This window comes from Meleagris gallopavo, chromosome 6 (genome assembly GCF_905368555.1).
Source record: "Meleagris gallopavo chromosome 6, MGAL_WU_HG_1.1, whole genome shotgun sequence".
In the NCBI taxonomy this organism is placed as follows: domain Eukaryota; kingdom Metazoa; phylum Chordata; class Aves; order Galliformes; family Phasianidae; genus Meleagris; species Meleagris gallopavo.
Window position 1 is genome coordinate 8,501,591 of NC_139409.1, and position 13,954 is coordinate 8,515,544.

Consider the following 13,954-nt stretch of genomic DNA (forward strand, 5'->3'; position numbering starts at 1 on the left):
AAACTACAATCTTGATGTTTAAAGTCTGTCCTGTTCCCACGTTAAACATCATGCAAATGCTTGCACACACTACTAACTACCAAGAAGTCAGTATCCATAGCCATTTACAGAAGTATACATTTACAGCCTTGGAGGGACTGGAAAGAGTACAGAACATTGCAGAAGTCAAAGTTTTCCCAACAAGATCACTAACCTCCAAAAATGAAGATATATACCAAATCAAATATGAAAACAAGACAATACAGGAAAGGTGAAAGCACATTAAAAATATATGAATTAATAGATAACTTGAAACCTTTAAATAGAATTAGTAAACTTACACTGCATTAAATGTGTAGTTCAAATAGTTTTCTTTAACCGAGAGCCAATCTCTCCCTTGCTTACCACAGCTTCACTGGGAGCACACTTCTGACAGCTGCACTTTCATCACTACCTGGCTCAACCTGAAGACTTCTCTCAGAGGAACTAGGACTTACAAGTTCCAGCACCCTCCCTACATCACAGCAAAGCCTGAGACATTCACAATAACCCACCTTTCTTTCCAATGCATCCTGCCATCTCATTCAGTCCATGTGTAACACAACCAGCTATCCAAACAAAACCCAACTTTGGGTACACTTATCTGCGGTCATAATCAGTAACAGAGCTCATTTGCTGCCAGTTCTTCCACTGTTTCTTAACTTTGCCTCAAATCCTACCTGCGCCTTGACATTATCAAGTTTATGTTTCCCATACAGATTTTTTAAAAAAAATATTCAATTTAAGTCAATCTAAAGTCTTAAAGAGACTTCTGCACCTTCCACAAAATTGGCCTTCCTTTTGGTCAACTGCTACAACACACACACATATCAGCTTTCTAAAGAAATTCTTTTGAACTGCAATAGCTTTTAACAATTGCATCTTCCTTGTTCCTTTTATGTAAATAGAAAAAGCAAAACTGTCCAAAAGTTGCTTGTTTTGAGAATAAGCACATCTCTATCTGCTCATCCAAGCCAAGTGTTTAGAGATACCTATTGATTCCAAATGGATCCACCAGCACTGATCTTCAGTACCAGCAGCCAGAGGATGACTCACCGCTTCACAAACACAAAACAGCACATGTTTACCAGTAAAAGTGTACTTTTAAGATAATACGATGCTGCGAGCATTTTATATATATATAATTATGTTATTATGTGCAATCTTCTATCTTGTTTCTCATGCCACTGCCACAAGTACTCCTTTCCCTCTTCCACCCCTCACCACCCCCCCAACAATGTTTTGGAAAAGAGGAAATACTGAGAAAGCTAAGCAAAATTATTTTTTGAGATGCAAGAAGCAGTTCAACTTATAAAGTACTCCACAAATATCCACTGCAAGGATAAAAGAAGAAAAGAGATGTTAGTGAATAAAATAAACTTGCACAAACTTTGAGGTTCTTCTACATAAACTAGTGTAATGCAGTTACTGCTGGCATTTGTCCCCTATATGGCTGTATAACAAACAAGAAGACATTTTACAAAAAACAGAAACATCAGTTGTTTTTAATAAGTTGTTTTTAAAAATTACCAGTGCTGCTAGTCAGCATATTCCTCTTGGCCCACAACCAGAATATCATCACTTCTGGCATAAACACCACTCTGCAAGGACCACAGCTATTGTCCAGAGCAGAAGTTGAAGGAAGCAGAACTGGTCACAAACAAGAGCAGGCTGCCAGCAGGCACACAGCACTCCAGGGAATCGCTCTTCCGACAGCCACATACAGGACAAACACCAGCAGCAGCCACACACCAGATCCTAGTGAAGAATCCTGAACACCTCTCTACCCTGAAACACAAGAGGACAAAAAGTGTCAATAGAAAGCAAGAGAACAAAGCTGTTCCAATATTTGCTTATACTTGCATGAAGGAATTAAAATAGCATTTTTGAGTTCAAACTTACTCTGCCGGGACTGCTTCCTCCTCCACCCCCCCCATGTCGTATTTAGTATATTTAATCATTTCCAAATCTACTTTGCTTTTTAACTAATGATTCCACAGTCACTTAGTTATTTTTCTCCACATTTTCCCCTCACTCTATACATAAGCACAGGCACACCACTGATTTTGTTAAGGAAGCCTCATAATCAAGTGCATGTGCGTGGTTTTATAAACTGAAAATTTTTCATTTTCTAAGCGGAAGAATGCTATCAAGAATTAGTAAACTTTAAAAAAAAAAAGCCAACTAATATTGCTGAATAGAGGACTCAAATGGGAACAAATATTTTTCAAAGTAAAGCCAGAGGAGCAAAGAAACTGAACCCCCCACTTAACTACTTTGAGTTTGGCTGTGAAAAGTTATAGCAGCAATCAGGACACTTTAATTACGTTGTATAAACAGATGTAAAAATAGGACACAAGGAAAAACCAAATCCCCAAAAGCATACATAGCTTCCATGGATGTGCAAGAACTCAGCAAACAAGAAATGAGTCAAAGGATCAAGAAAGGTAAATTAAGTGTACAACAAAGACAGCAATAGATTAGCACACATTACTTGGCATTTATGTATTACAATACTTGCACATGCATGCTGATCAAATAGAGAAGGCATGCTGCCATGCTCTGCTGATTTGCAGAACGATGCAACCAGAACAGAGCACGTGTTCAGCTCCGTGAGGGCAGGGCTTTACCCGACTTAGAGCAAACCCATTGTTCTGCCATGTCTCATGTTTCTAATGCTGGGTCATCAATCTCCACGTTTACCTTATAGAATTTTAACTACAAGACTGACAATTGTTCCATCAAGCATTCCAAACAACAGGCCCTACAAGCAGCAGATTAACCTAGTTTCAGCATGATTCTTGAGATGTGAGAGAGCTGACCTCTTGTATGAAAGGGATCATCCTCATGAAGCAACAGAACAAGGCAGGCTATTCTCATGCAGACAGGTACACTCCTGAAAAACCAGAAACCATCCAAACCATCCCGACACGCCAAACAAGTGGCTTGTTTGATGCCACTTGATGGATGCATCTAAATTTAATCACACGGTAAACCACAGGGAAGGTCACCTCAAAAGCAGATTAAAGATTTATTTTTTGAAGTCTTTAATTATTCTTGCTTGATTCATAAACATACATCAAATACATTTCTCCTTCAATGGAGAAATTATCAGAAGGTGGCACCTACAGAAAAAAAAAGTCAAACACTGCCAGCTGAAGGGCAACAAGCCTTTGTTTTACATTATATAGCAAAACTTCATGGAAACTCAGAAGCTTGCTTGCTCTGAAAATAGATGAAAGAGAAATAAAGCATTTCACTGAAGTAAAGCTTTACATGCCTTTAAGACTCCTTCAGGAAGCACGATCTAGAAACTCTAAAACCACTCAAAGAGGATGAATACAATTCACAAAACAGAAGAGAAAGGAGTTTTCTTTTCAACTACGTCAAACTTGCCCTGATTTCCTTCCTCTCCTGAATGCATCATTTTGTCTTCCAGCAAAGGTCATGCCACAGAACTAGGTCTGCAAAGTCAGGAAGATATCAAAGATTCAATAAGCTCGAGCTGTTTCTGTCAACAAACAGGTTTCCTCCACTCTAATACTGCAAAAAACTTCAATCCTTTTATTTACCACCCCAGTGACCCCACTCCACCTGCAGCTGGAACAAAAGCCTCATGCACATGTCAGACTGAAGAATATGTTCCCTCCTTCAGTGAAGGCCCAACCTGTATCCACAGCACAAACGTTCATCTACATGTTTGACAACACGATTTTCACCAGCAGCTTCAAGACCAGCTAGAGCAGAACTAATTGCAGGGGTTGTAAGCATAATGGTGATTGTAAACAACATGTTCTGTGTATTTCATTATCTCTAAGCTAACAACAAGAACAACAGGAGGCCGGACAACACACACACTTGCAATACACTTCTGCAGCTGTGCAAGTGCTACAAGAAAGGTGCACACAACTGCAGCCTTCATACAGAAATTAAGGGCAAGAACACAACACTGTGTATGTTTTAAAAGTGAAAACTTACTGTCCTCACTGATTAAACAATAATGTAGAAGGCTTTTCACCAAACCAAAGATCAAACTGTAGTTGGAAAAGTTTTTGCTGAATATTTTTTCTTCACAAGAAGCAACACTGCACCTCTGAATTATGCATTCTTGCTTTCCCATGTGAATACTTACATGCCTACACTAATAGGAAGAATTACTAATGGCTCTTAGAAGAGCTGCAAAGCTTTAGAGAAGTAGTTGCAATATGCGTTAGTTAGTTAAGAATTCAATACACTTCAATAATTTAATGAAAAGAATGAATTTGTTAGATTGTGCATCTTCTCTAGGTACAAAACCAGTACACAGCACACAAGGTGTCAGAACAAGACTTTGGGGACAAAGGCATGAGATTCAGCACTCAAAAAAAAACACAAATGGTAAAATGTAACTGGGAAACGATTCTAGTACCCCAAAGAGCTGCAAGATTTGTGTATACACTTCTGCTTTCATTACAGAGGACATAAATACTTCCTTACAAAGAAGTATTAGTCTCTCAGTGCCCCTCCACAGGTCATGGCTCTCCTGACACACCTAACATCCATTCACACAAACAGGAAGAGCCAGAAAAAACTCCGAAACAACAGCTCTCCTCATACCAACTTGCACTGCACTCTTAAGAAAAAAGTATTCTGAAAATGTAACACAGTACGAGAAAGTTAGTGTTAACACATGGATTTTTAAGATACAGAGATTATCACACTAGGGATCCAGTCAAGTCTCTTATTAAATAACTGAGTTATGTAGGCCTATGGCAAAATTGACAGTGACATTTAAGACTGCTTCCTCATACAGCTGAAAAACACTCAAAGCTAAATTTCGAGATTATATTTTTATTCAAGAAATCTCTTAATACTCACACAGCAGTAGCTGCAAAAAGAATGCAATTAACCCAGCAGAATTAGGATGGCATGTGGCAAACCAAAACAGTGCCTCCTATGTGCAGCAAGAGATAAGCCCCACCAAAACACCCCTAAGGGCTTTGAATAGCCCTACAAATAATAATGAGGCAATCTGGGAGGAAACCACAACAGCTCTCTCCATCTGCATGTAAGGTGCAGGGCTGAGGCAGATGGGACAGCACAGGTACTGCCCTCACCCAGAGACGGACCTGAGAGATATGAGCAACTGTGAAGGTTATACAGCGCTTGCAAAGGATGTGCGTTCCTGCAACCGGAGAAGGGTACAAGCAGCACAAGCAGTGCCATCGGAACCCACACGTACCCTTACGGATGCGCTGCACTTAAAGGCAGAGCTGCGCAGCACAGCACGCACGGGCTGCTCAGAAACACACCTCTACACACAGATGTACGCACACAGAAGCATCCACACTCACACACCGCGCTGCCCCGCCTTGCCGGAGGCGCACAGAGAAGCGCGATGCCAGGGGAGCCCGGCGCAGGGCCGGGCACGGAGGAGGCCGAGCCGGAGGGCAGCGCGGCTGCGAGGAAAGCGGCTCTCGGTAAGGGTCGGGAAGGGGAAGGGCCAAGGGTGACGGCGCGTACCGTGTACTCCCGCACTTGGCTGTGGAAGTTCTGCTCGCGGATCGACACCTCGTCCGCCTCCATCCTTCATAGTCCCGCGGCCCCCGCGCGCAATGGCGGCCGCCGCCGCCGCGCCTGCTGCTGTCCTCCCGGCGGCGGGCGGGCCACCATGGCCGGCGGCAGCGCCCGCTGCTCCCCCCGAGCCCGGCCGGCGATCGAGAGACTCCAGCGGCGACGAGCTCCGCCGCTCTGTCAGCGTGCGGCGGGACGCGGAGGAGGAGGAGGAGAAGGAGGAGGAGGAGGAAGGGCGGGCAATGCCGCCTCAGCTCCTCCTGCTGCGTCACCACGCAGCGACAGCGCGCACACGGCGGCCTCGGCTCCGACCCCCCGAAGGAGGGGAGGAGCCAATGGGCGGGAAGGGGGGCGGGGCTCCCCGTTGATTGACAGGGGGAGGGCGCTGTGCCTGGAGATCTGCCCGGCAGGAAGGCGGGAGCTGGGCGGGGACGGGGCGGGTTCACCTCTTGTTTGCTCTCGTACATGGTATCTGTGCAAACTGTCGTTCGGAGTATGCTTCTTTCCTAGCCTCTAGCCCGTTTTCTTGCTTAAAAGCACGTGTAGAAGTGTTGTATTAAATTTTATCGTTAGAAAAGGGGGAATGGTTTTAAACTGAGACAAGAGAAGTTTAGGTGAGATATCAGGAAGAAGTTTTTCATACAGAGGGTGGCGAGGCACTGGAACAGGTTGCCCATGAGGTTGTGGATGCCCCATCCCTGGAGGCATTCAAGGCCAGGCTGGAGGTGGCTCTGGGCAGCCTGGTCTGGTGGTTGGCGATCCTGCACATAGCAGGGGGTTGAAACTAGATGAGCACTGTGGTCCTTTTCAAGCCATTCTATGATTCTATGAAAAGTCAACTTTGACTGTTTGATGCATTGCTTGAAGTTCTGAGTTTATAGAGAACTGTCTTCTGCTTCAGCACAGCTGCAGTTTCATTCTGGTTCTTTCCACACTTTCAAAGACACAAGTATGTTGCAGGCAGGATCGCACAGTGAGTGTAAGAGGTGAGAAAAATCCCACCCTCTGTCTTTCTGAAGTCCACTGTCTGTGCAGGGAGAGTGTCTCAGTACTTACTGAGACCTTAGCAATGCAAAAGGACCACTAAATATAGATCTGGAGGAGCAGTGAGAGCAGCGTTTTTGACACAGTTCTTGGGAAAAGCTGTCTTACTTCAAGCTATTCAGTCCACAGCAATAGATTGTATCTGACAGATAATGTAATTACTTTTTTGTGTTTTCTTCAACTATTCCCCCTTATCTTCAGTCATCTCGTCTTCTAGGGATGCTGTGTGCTGAAAGCATCTGTAGCTGCCAAGATGACTTTTGCTTGAGACTTTCGCTTGTGAGAAGGGCTTGCCCCAGACTAGAGAGAACAATCTGAGATTAGGCCTGCAGTAAGTAGGTAAAAAATACACATACTGATATGAAGAAGAAGGAGCATGGCTGAAGTTCCAGCTGTATATTTAATTTGAAATATTCCCAACAAGTAGATACAGGACGTAATTTGTTTCATATCATGGACTGGAAAGTTCTTTCTTCTGTTTCTAGCAGCTGCATCATCAGAAACTTGAAACATATTTATATTTGCTGAAAAGGCAGAAAAGAAATAGCTTAATTCCTTTGTTGGGCAGAAGTTATTGCTCAGTTCCAAGGTGTCTACACCACAAAGGAAGGTCACAGTAGCCACCACTGCAAAAGCTATTTATATCAAGGGATATGTAGTCTTGTATAGGCTACTCTTGCAAACTGATGAGAATGTTTAGCAACGAACACATTGATGTGGATTCATCAGTACAAAAGTAATATTTGAAGCATACCAAAAGAAAAACACAAAATACAAAAATGAAGCCTGAGGTACCTTTATGTATAGATAAAAGACTGTTGGAGGCTTTCATCCATACCTCAGACACAGAGAAAAAAAGTGTTGGAACTGTCCTCAGTGATTCTTTTGATTTCCTCAGTGAACCTAAGTTTGTTCTAAGTATAATCAAGAAATTTTTCTCACGTTGCCAATGTAGAAGTACATGCACACCTAAAAAGGGTAATGAAATGCAGACTTCTACTAAACTGACTCGTAGTGCTTAACCCCTGTGTGTAAGAGTTGATAGGATTTAATAGATTTTGTTTGTTTTGTTCCTTTTCAGCTTTGTTTTAAAAGAACAGTTTTTCTACCTCAAGATAATACAGTGTCTGGTATTCTTAATCTCCAATGAAGCTTTTATGTGCACTGGGTTAACTGAAATACTCCAGAAAAGATGCTGGGATATTCACGCTAATAAGTTGAATTGGCTAAAATTGAAATCACTAGAGCTGGAACTGCTTCACTGGGAACATTCCCATAGAATTTATCAATGAATTTTAGATGACCCTTTTTAATTGTAAATATGAATTGGTACCATTTACCTAGCAACACTGGAATAAGTGATGCTTCTTTTGTCATCATTCAGCCAAATGCAGTTTTGAATAAACAGAAAATGGGGCATTATTCTGTCAAGTGATATGACTACTCACGTTATTATATTCCAGATGCTACCTAAGAATCGGCCAGATTGAAGCCTAATGCCCAATTTATTATGTTCTTGAGAACAATCACTGATTTTAGATGGAACTTGGGGTAGACACATGCCACAGATGATACCCAGCACCTTACATATTCAAAATCTATTTATGGAGGAGAAAAAAAGATTGAAAAGTTAGAATAAGTGGTATGAAACAATATATATATATATATTATAATATATATATATAATTATTATGCACATTACGAATATTTCTTGGATGGCCATTGCAAAGTATGTATTTTATAAGCTAAATCACAGCAGTCATTGCATTGTAACTTAAGAAAGCAAAATCAATCAGTCTTGAATCTGGATTCAACTTGAAATACTGCTGATTGGTTTCATTTTTATTCATACCTTCTTTCTATTTTCTATTTGTTTTCATTTTCTTTATGAAACAAGTATGATTTTTGTTGTTGTTGTTGTTCCAAATATTCCCAGATTGTATTTTTTCACTGGTCAACACAGTAGCATTAGCTCCCCATCTAATATATGCTGTAAAATGGATACAGTCAAAAAAAAGAATTTCAAATTAAAAATGAGAATGCTATCACAAAAATTGGATATAAAGTAGTTCAGTACAGATCCACATAGGTACGTGCTGGATTTTCTATATGTATGTATATATATCCCCAAAAGTAAAATTTAAAAAATGCATCAAAGTAATACAGTTTTTCATTAGCTTTCAAATTATCTCCATTATTGTTACCAAAAGACACTGATAAGGTGGAGTTACTGAATGCTTTCTTTGCTTCATTGCTAAGATTGCCCCTCAGCAAGACCTGGAGAGGCTGGAGAGCTGGGTGGAGAGGAACCTGATGAGGTTCAACAAGGACAAGTAGAGTCCTACATTTGGGAGGAATAGCCATATGCATCGATACAGGTTAGGGGCTGAAATGCTGAAGAGGAGCTCTGCAGAGAAGGATCTGGGTGTTGGGGGAGACACAAATTTGGTCATGAGCCAGCAGTGTTCCTTCACATTCAAGAGGAGCAATGGTGTACTGGGGTACATTAAAAAGAGCACTGCCAGCAGGTTGAGGGAGGTGATCCTCCCCCTCTACTCTGTAGAACACCAAACTTCTGCCAGGGTCAATAAATCATAAAAAAAAAAAAAAAAAAACAAAGTCTCTAGACAAGCCTTGCTTTCATCAGTCTGTCTATTTTGAGCTCAGAAATTAGTTTCTCATTAAATCAGCCCCTGACAGGTATTCAGCCAGAGTGGATGGATCAAAATAATAAAAACTCACTACTTCTCTTCATGGCATGTTCAATATTTAATTACCATCTACATTAAAAATCATGCTTTGCTTCTGATTTGAATTTTACTGCCTTCAGCTTCTAACTACAATTCTTGTTCTGTCCTTCTCAAGTACAGTGAAGAACTTTAATCATGGTATTTCCTGTTAGTCATAGCAGTTCACCTCAAAATCTCCTTTTCAGTCAATTAAAAGGTTTACTCTAGGAAAATTTACTCCTTATTTTCAACCACGATCTCATGTGCTTTTTTTTTTTTTTCTTTCTTCCTTGAATTCTTTCCAGTTTTTAAACGTAGGCTGGATGCCTACCATCTGTGAGGAAAAGAGTGGTTTGCAGGTAGATCTTGTTGAGCATTTGGACCTGGAAGTGAGGGAAGTTTTGTGGTCCCTTCAGTTTAGTTGGAGTCACTAAATCCAGTTTAGGAATATAGTGTTTCGTCACTGAGATCTTGTATCAACCAGCAGCAATCCATAATTTCTATTCTCAATCATGGTTTTCCTGCAATATCTCTGCTTCATTAGACAAGATCTTGATTCCTTGTTCTTTGTACATCCATTGACACTTGACTGAATTCAGTATTGATTGTAAAACTTGACCATGCATTAGCTGTATTATAAATGTAGTGCAAATGTCCATCCATACCATCAGCTCCTGACTACCTAACATGGTTGTACTCATTGTCCTTTAAAAATAAATAAATAAATAGCTAGATAGATAAATAATTGGCAGGACTACATGCATATTTGGAACTATTCTCAAATTATTTTTCATTACTTCCATATTTTTTAGGCATTCAATTTTACAACATTTTTTTGAGAAAATGGATTGCAATGCCAAATCTTTAAACCATAAAAACCACTTTTCTATTAGTCAAATCATTTTATTTTCTTCTCTTAAATTTAGTATCTGACTCATCATGACTAAGATAACTGTACTGTTAAATACCACATGGAAGGCATTTCAAAAATCTATCCAGTATTAAACTACAACCATTTTTCAATTAGGTTCACAAAATCACACGTATAAATTTTGTCTTTGACAGTAAGCCCTGCACTTTTTATGAAGGACTTTTATCCAAAATGCTAGGAATTTTAAAGGGAATAAATCATCTTAATTTCTAAAATTAATAGGGGCAAGATTTATTCTTAAATCATGGATACTTCTTTCTAATTAAATTCAAATGTGTTTAATGCATCTCAGGAGTGTTCAGATAATAAGTAATCCTTTTCTAGAATTTAACAGCCTCGATCCCTGTCAATATTGGGTGACTAATAAAATATGATGCCAGGCATTTTTTAAATCTTTATCTTTCTCCTCTGTCTCATTAGCAAAATGAATAGGTTTGTTCCACAGGCACCATGTAATTTGGATAATTCAATGTTGCTCAAGGACATTCCAAATAAATTTCAGCAGGTATTTCTTCATGCACTACTCATATATAGAGTAGACTTTCACATGGATAAAATGGACTTTCAGAATATCTGCCAGTTACCATGCTGAAGTTTTAATTTGATGTGTAAGGTCATTGCTAGTATCAGAAGCTGGAAGGCCCAAAAGGGCCACTGCAATTAAGGTCTCCTGACCAGCAGAACTTTGTGCAGTTATCCCGTCAAAGCCTATATTTCAAGCTGAGCTCCAATCATCAGTATTTAATCCACAGAACATATAACATTCATCCATTGTACCAGTGGTCTATCAGGAAATGCTGAAACTATGAAAAGATTATTATGTAACATATGCCAATACTTATTTTCAGTAACAGGCTTCAGATATAGTAGGCTTTTTACCAAAAGCATGCCAATAATATGGAATCAGCCCACTTAGTTTTAATAGCTTAGCTTCCTTTCTTAAGTAGATATTACGGTAAAGTAATAGCCTCCAAATGATGAAACATGGCAGTCTTCTGGCATTAATATAAAGCAAAACCCATCTGTGGTGAATAGAAACCAAAGCATTTGGATGTCTCTAAGTAGTTGAGTGAAGAACTCAGAGATTTCAAACTGTCTTCTGACTGGGAGGATAGAACAAGGAATAGGTTGTGACTCATCCAAGTCTAAAATATTTCCACGTTTCTAATTTTAGGTCCTGTAAACCATACATTATACTCAAAGTATACCCACGTTGGTTGTTTTGGTGGTTTTCTTCATTGATGAAGATGTTGAAGAGCACCAGTCCCAAGACAGACCCCTGAGGAACACTGCCTCCACCCTGACACAGAACCATTGCTCACAACCATTTGGCTGCATCCAGCCAACCTAACCTAATCCATCGAGCAGCCCAAGGAGATAATAATACATTTAGCTTTTTTTTAGTGTCCCTTGGTTTTCCTCTTCCTAGCTAATTCCCCTTTTTCTACATAATCTATATTGACATGGTTGTTGCAGTCAGACTTTTCCAAAATTCTGGTCCCACCTTAGCCAGAAAAATACATAAAGCTCTACACACCATGTGACAAATTCAAGAGCTTCTGGTGAGCTCATCACAACATGCTGACTCTGTATCATCCATGAGAGGACAGAAGACTGCAGAGCTTCTAAAGGGCACACAGACAAGAAGTTTCTCCAATTTTAAAAGCAGGTACAGCATTCATTAATTATTCCATGAAGCCTTTTCCCTTCAAAGTGGTTATCTTGATATGCTTGCAGCATCTATTTTAACTATTTTCAATGCTGTTAAGGTTACAAAGAAATCATGTTTGAGACAAATGGTCTTTTGTTTTTAAATCATGTTGTTCTGTTATTAATCACATATGTAAAGGATAGTACAAAGTTATTGATGTTTCATTGGGAAACTTTGATAGAAATGGGTTATTTCATCCTGAATAGTAAAAGCCATGGGAAATAATTCAGCAGTTTGTAGGCACTGGTAAAACATTGAGTTCCATGCTCCCAGAATTACCATAAATAGAAAATTATTTCAGACCTACGTGCTGCCTCATTATGCATTTAACACCTGGTTAAAAGAAGAAAACAACCAACCTCTTTCAGATGAGTCTTCTTCAAATCCATTACCAAAGTGACATTTCATCTCAAATGCATTCAGGAAATCTGTGAAGGAAATCATAATTGAATGTTGCTGTTTTCCCAAATTATGCCGTTTGTATTTTTCTTTGTAGTGGTGAAGGCAGAATCTTAGAATGCTCGTATGCTCATATGCTCATAGAGTCATAGAATCACAAGATTGGAAAGGACCTACAAGATCATCCAGTCCAACCGTCCACCCATTACCATTGCTACCACAACCTTTCCATAACTTTTCCTTTTCATAACCTTTCCAGACTCTCTTCACCCTATATCAGTTGTACCCTTCACTGGTACATACTTCCATTCTTATTTTTCAGTCAAATAACTCTGACAGAAGCCTCAGATTTCTAGTCTGTGGTCTAAAGAACTATAAATGAATCAAAGCCTATTCTGTCTGCTCATGTTATGAAATTTGGCACTTGTGAAGTAATCACACCAAAGATACTGTACAGTTCAAAGCTCCCCACATGTAATTTATCTTTATATTGCTGCAGACTAGTAATCTCTAAAGCACTTCTGAAATCCCAAGAGATGATATCACACTATCATAGAATCATAGAATCACTCAGGTTGGAAAAGACCTTAAAGATCATCAAGTCCAATTATGATCTAACCATACTACCCTGACTAACAACCCTGTGTTAAATCATGTCCCTGAGCATCGCATCCAAACGGTTTCTAAACACATCCAGGGACTCGATTCCAGTGCTTAACAACCCTTTCTGTAAAGAAATGTTTCCTGATATCCAGCCTAAACTTACCCTGGTGCAACTTAAGGCCATTTCCCCTCGTCCTGTCACCTGTCACCAGTGAGAAGACACCAACCCCCCTCTCGCTGTAAGCATCTTTCAGGTATTTGAAGAGATCAATAAGGTCTCCCCTCAGCCTCCTCTTCCCCAGACTAAACAGCCCCAGTTCCTTCAGTCTCTCCTCATAGGGCACATTCTCCAAGCTCTTCACAAGCCTTGTTGCCCTTCTTTGCACCTTCTCCAGTACCTCCATGTCCTATCTGTACTGAGGTGCCCAAAACTGAGCACAGTACTCGAGGTGAGGCCTCACCAGTGCCGAGTACAGGGGCAGGATGACTCCTCTAGTCCTGCTCACCACTCCATTCCTAATACAAGCCAGGATGCCATTGGCCTTCTTGGTCACCTGGGCACACTGCTGGCTCATATTCAGCCAACTGTCCATCACTACACCAAGGTCCCTTTCCATCAGGCTGCTTTTCAGCCACTCCTCCCCAAGCCTGTAGGGTTGCCTGGGGTTGTTGTGAGCAAAATGCAATCCCTGACACTTGGCCCTATTGAAACTCATACAGTTTGCCTTGGTCCATTGATCCAGTCTATCCAGGTCCCTCTGAGTGCCCTTCTCCCCTCAGGCAGATCAACACTCCCTCCCTTGGGAGAAGACACCTCCTTTGGTGTCTTCTGCAAACTTACTGAGAGTGCACTCAATCCCCTCATCAAGATCATTAATAAAGATATTGAGCCACTCCAGCTCTCAGAGAGAAAAGTGCTTGTGAACTACACCATACACTGAAAGCAATCACAAACTTGTTTTTCTG

At 40.5% G+C, this 13,954-nt stretch overlaps 1 protein-coding gene across 2 annotated transcripts in view; it reads right to left on the bottom strand.

The window, feature by feature from the left end:
• Nucleotides 1–5,908, bottom strand: part of LMBR1 (limb development membrane protein 1) — a 63,343-nt gene extending 57,435 nt beyond the window's left edge. Inside the window, exon 1 of one of the 2 annotated variants that reach the window (XM_085227021.1) lies at nucleotides 5,521–5,908. In XM_085227021.1, coding sequence (XP_085083147.1) covers nucleotides 5,521–5,583 — 63 coding nt within the window. In that variant the 5' untranslated portion in view covers nucleotides 5,584–5,908. The remainder of the gene's footprint in view (nucleotides 1–5,520) is intronic. The other variant, XM_010712392.2, reaches the window with a different exon arrangement.
• Nucleotides 5,909–13,954: the final 8,046 nt, after the last annotated feature.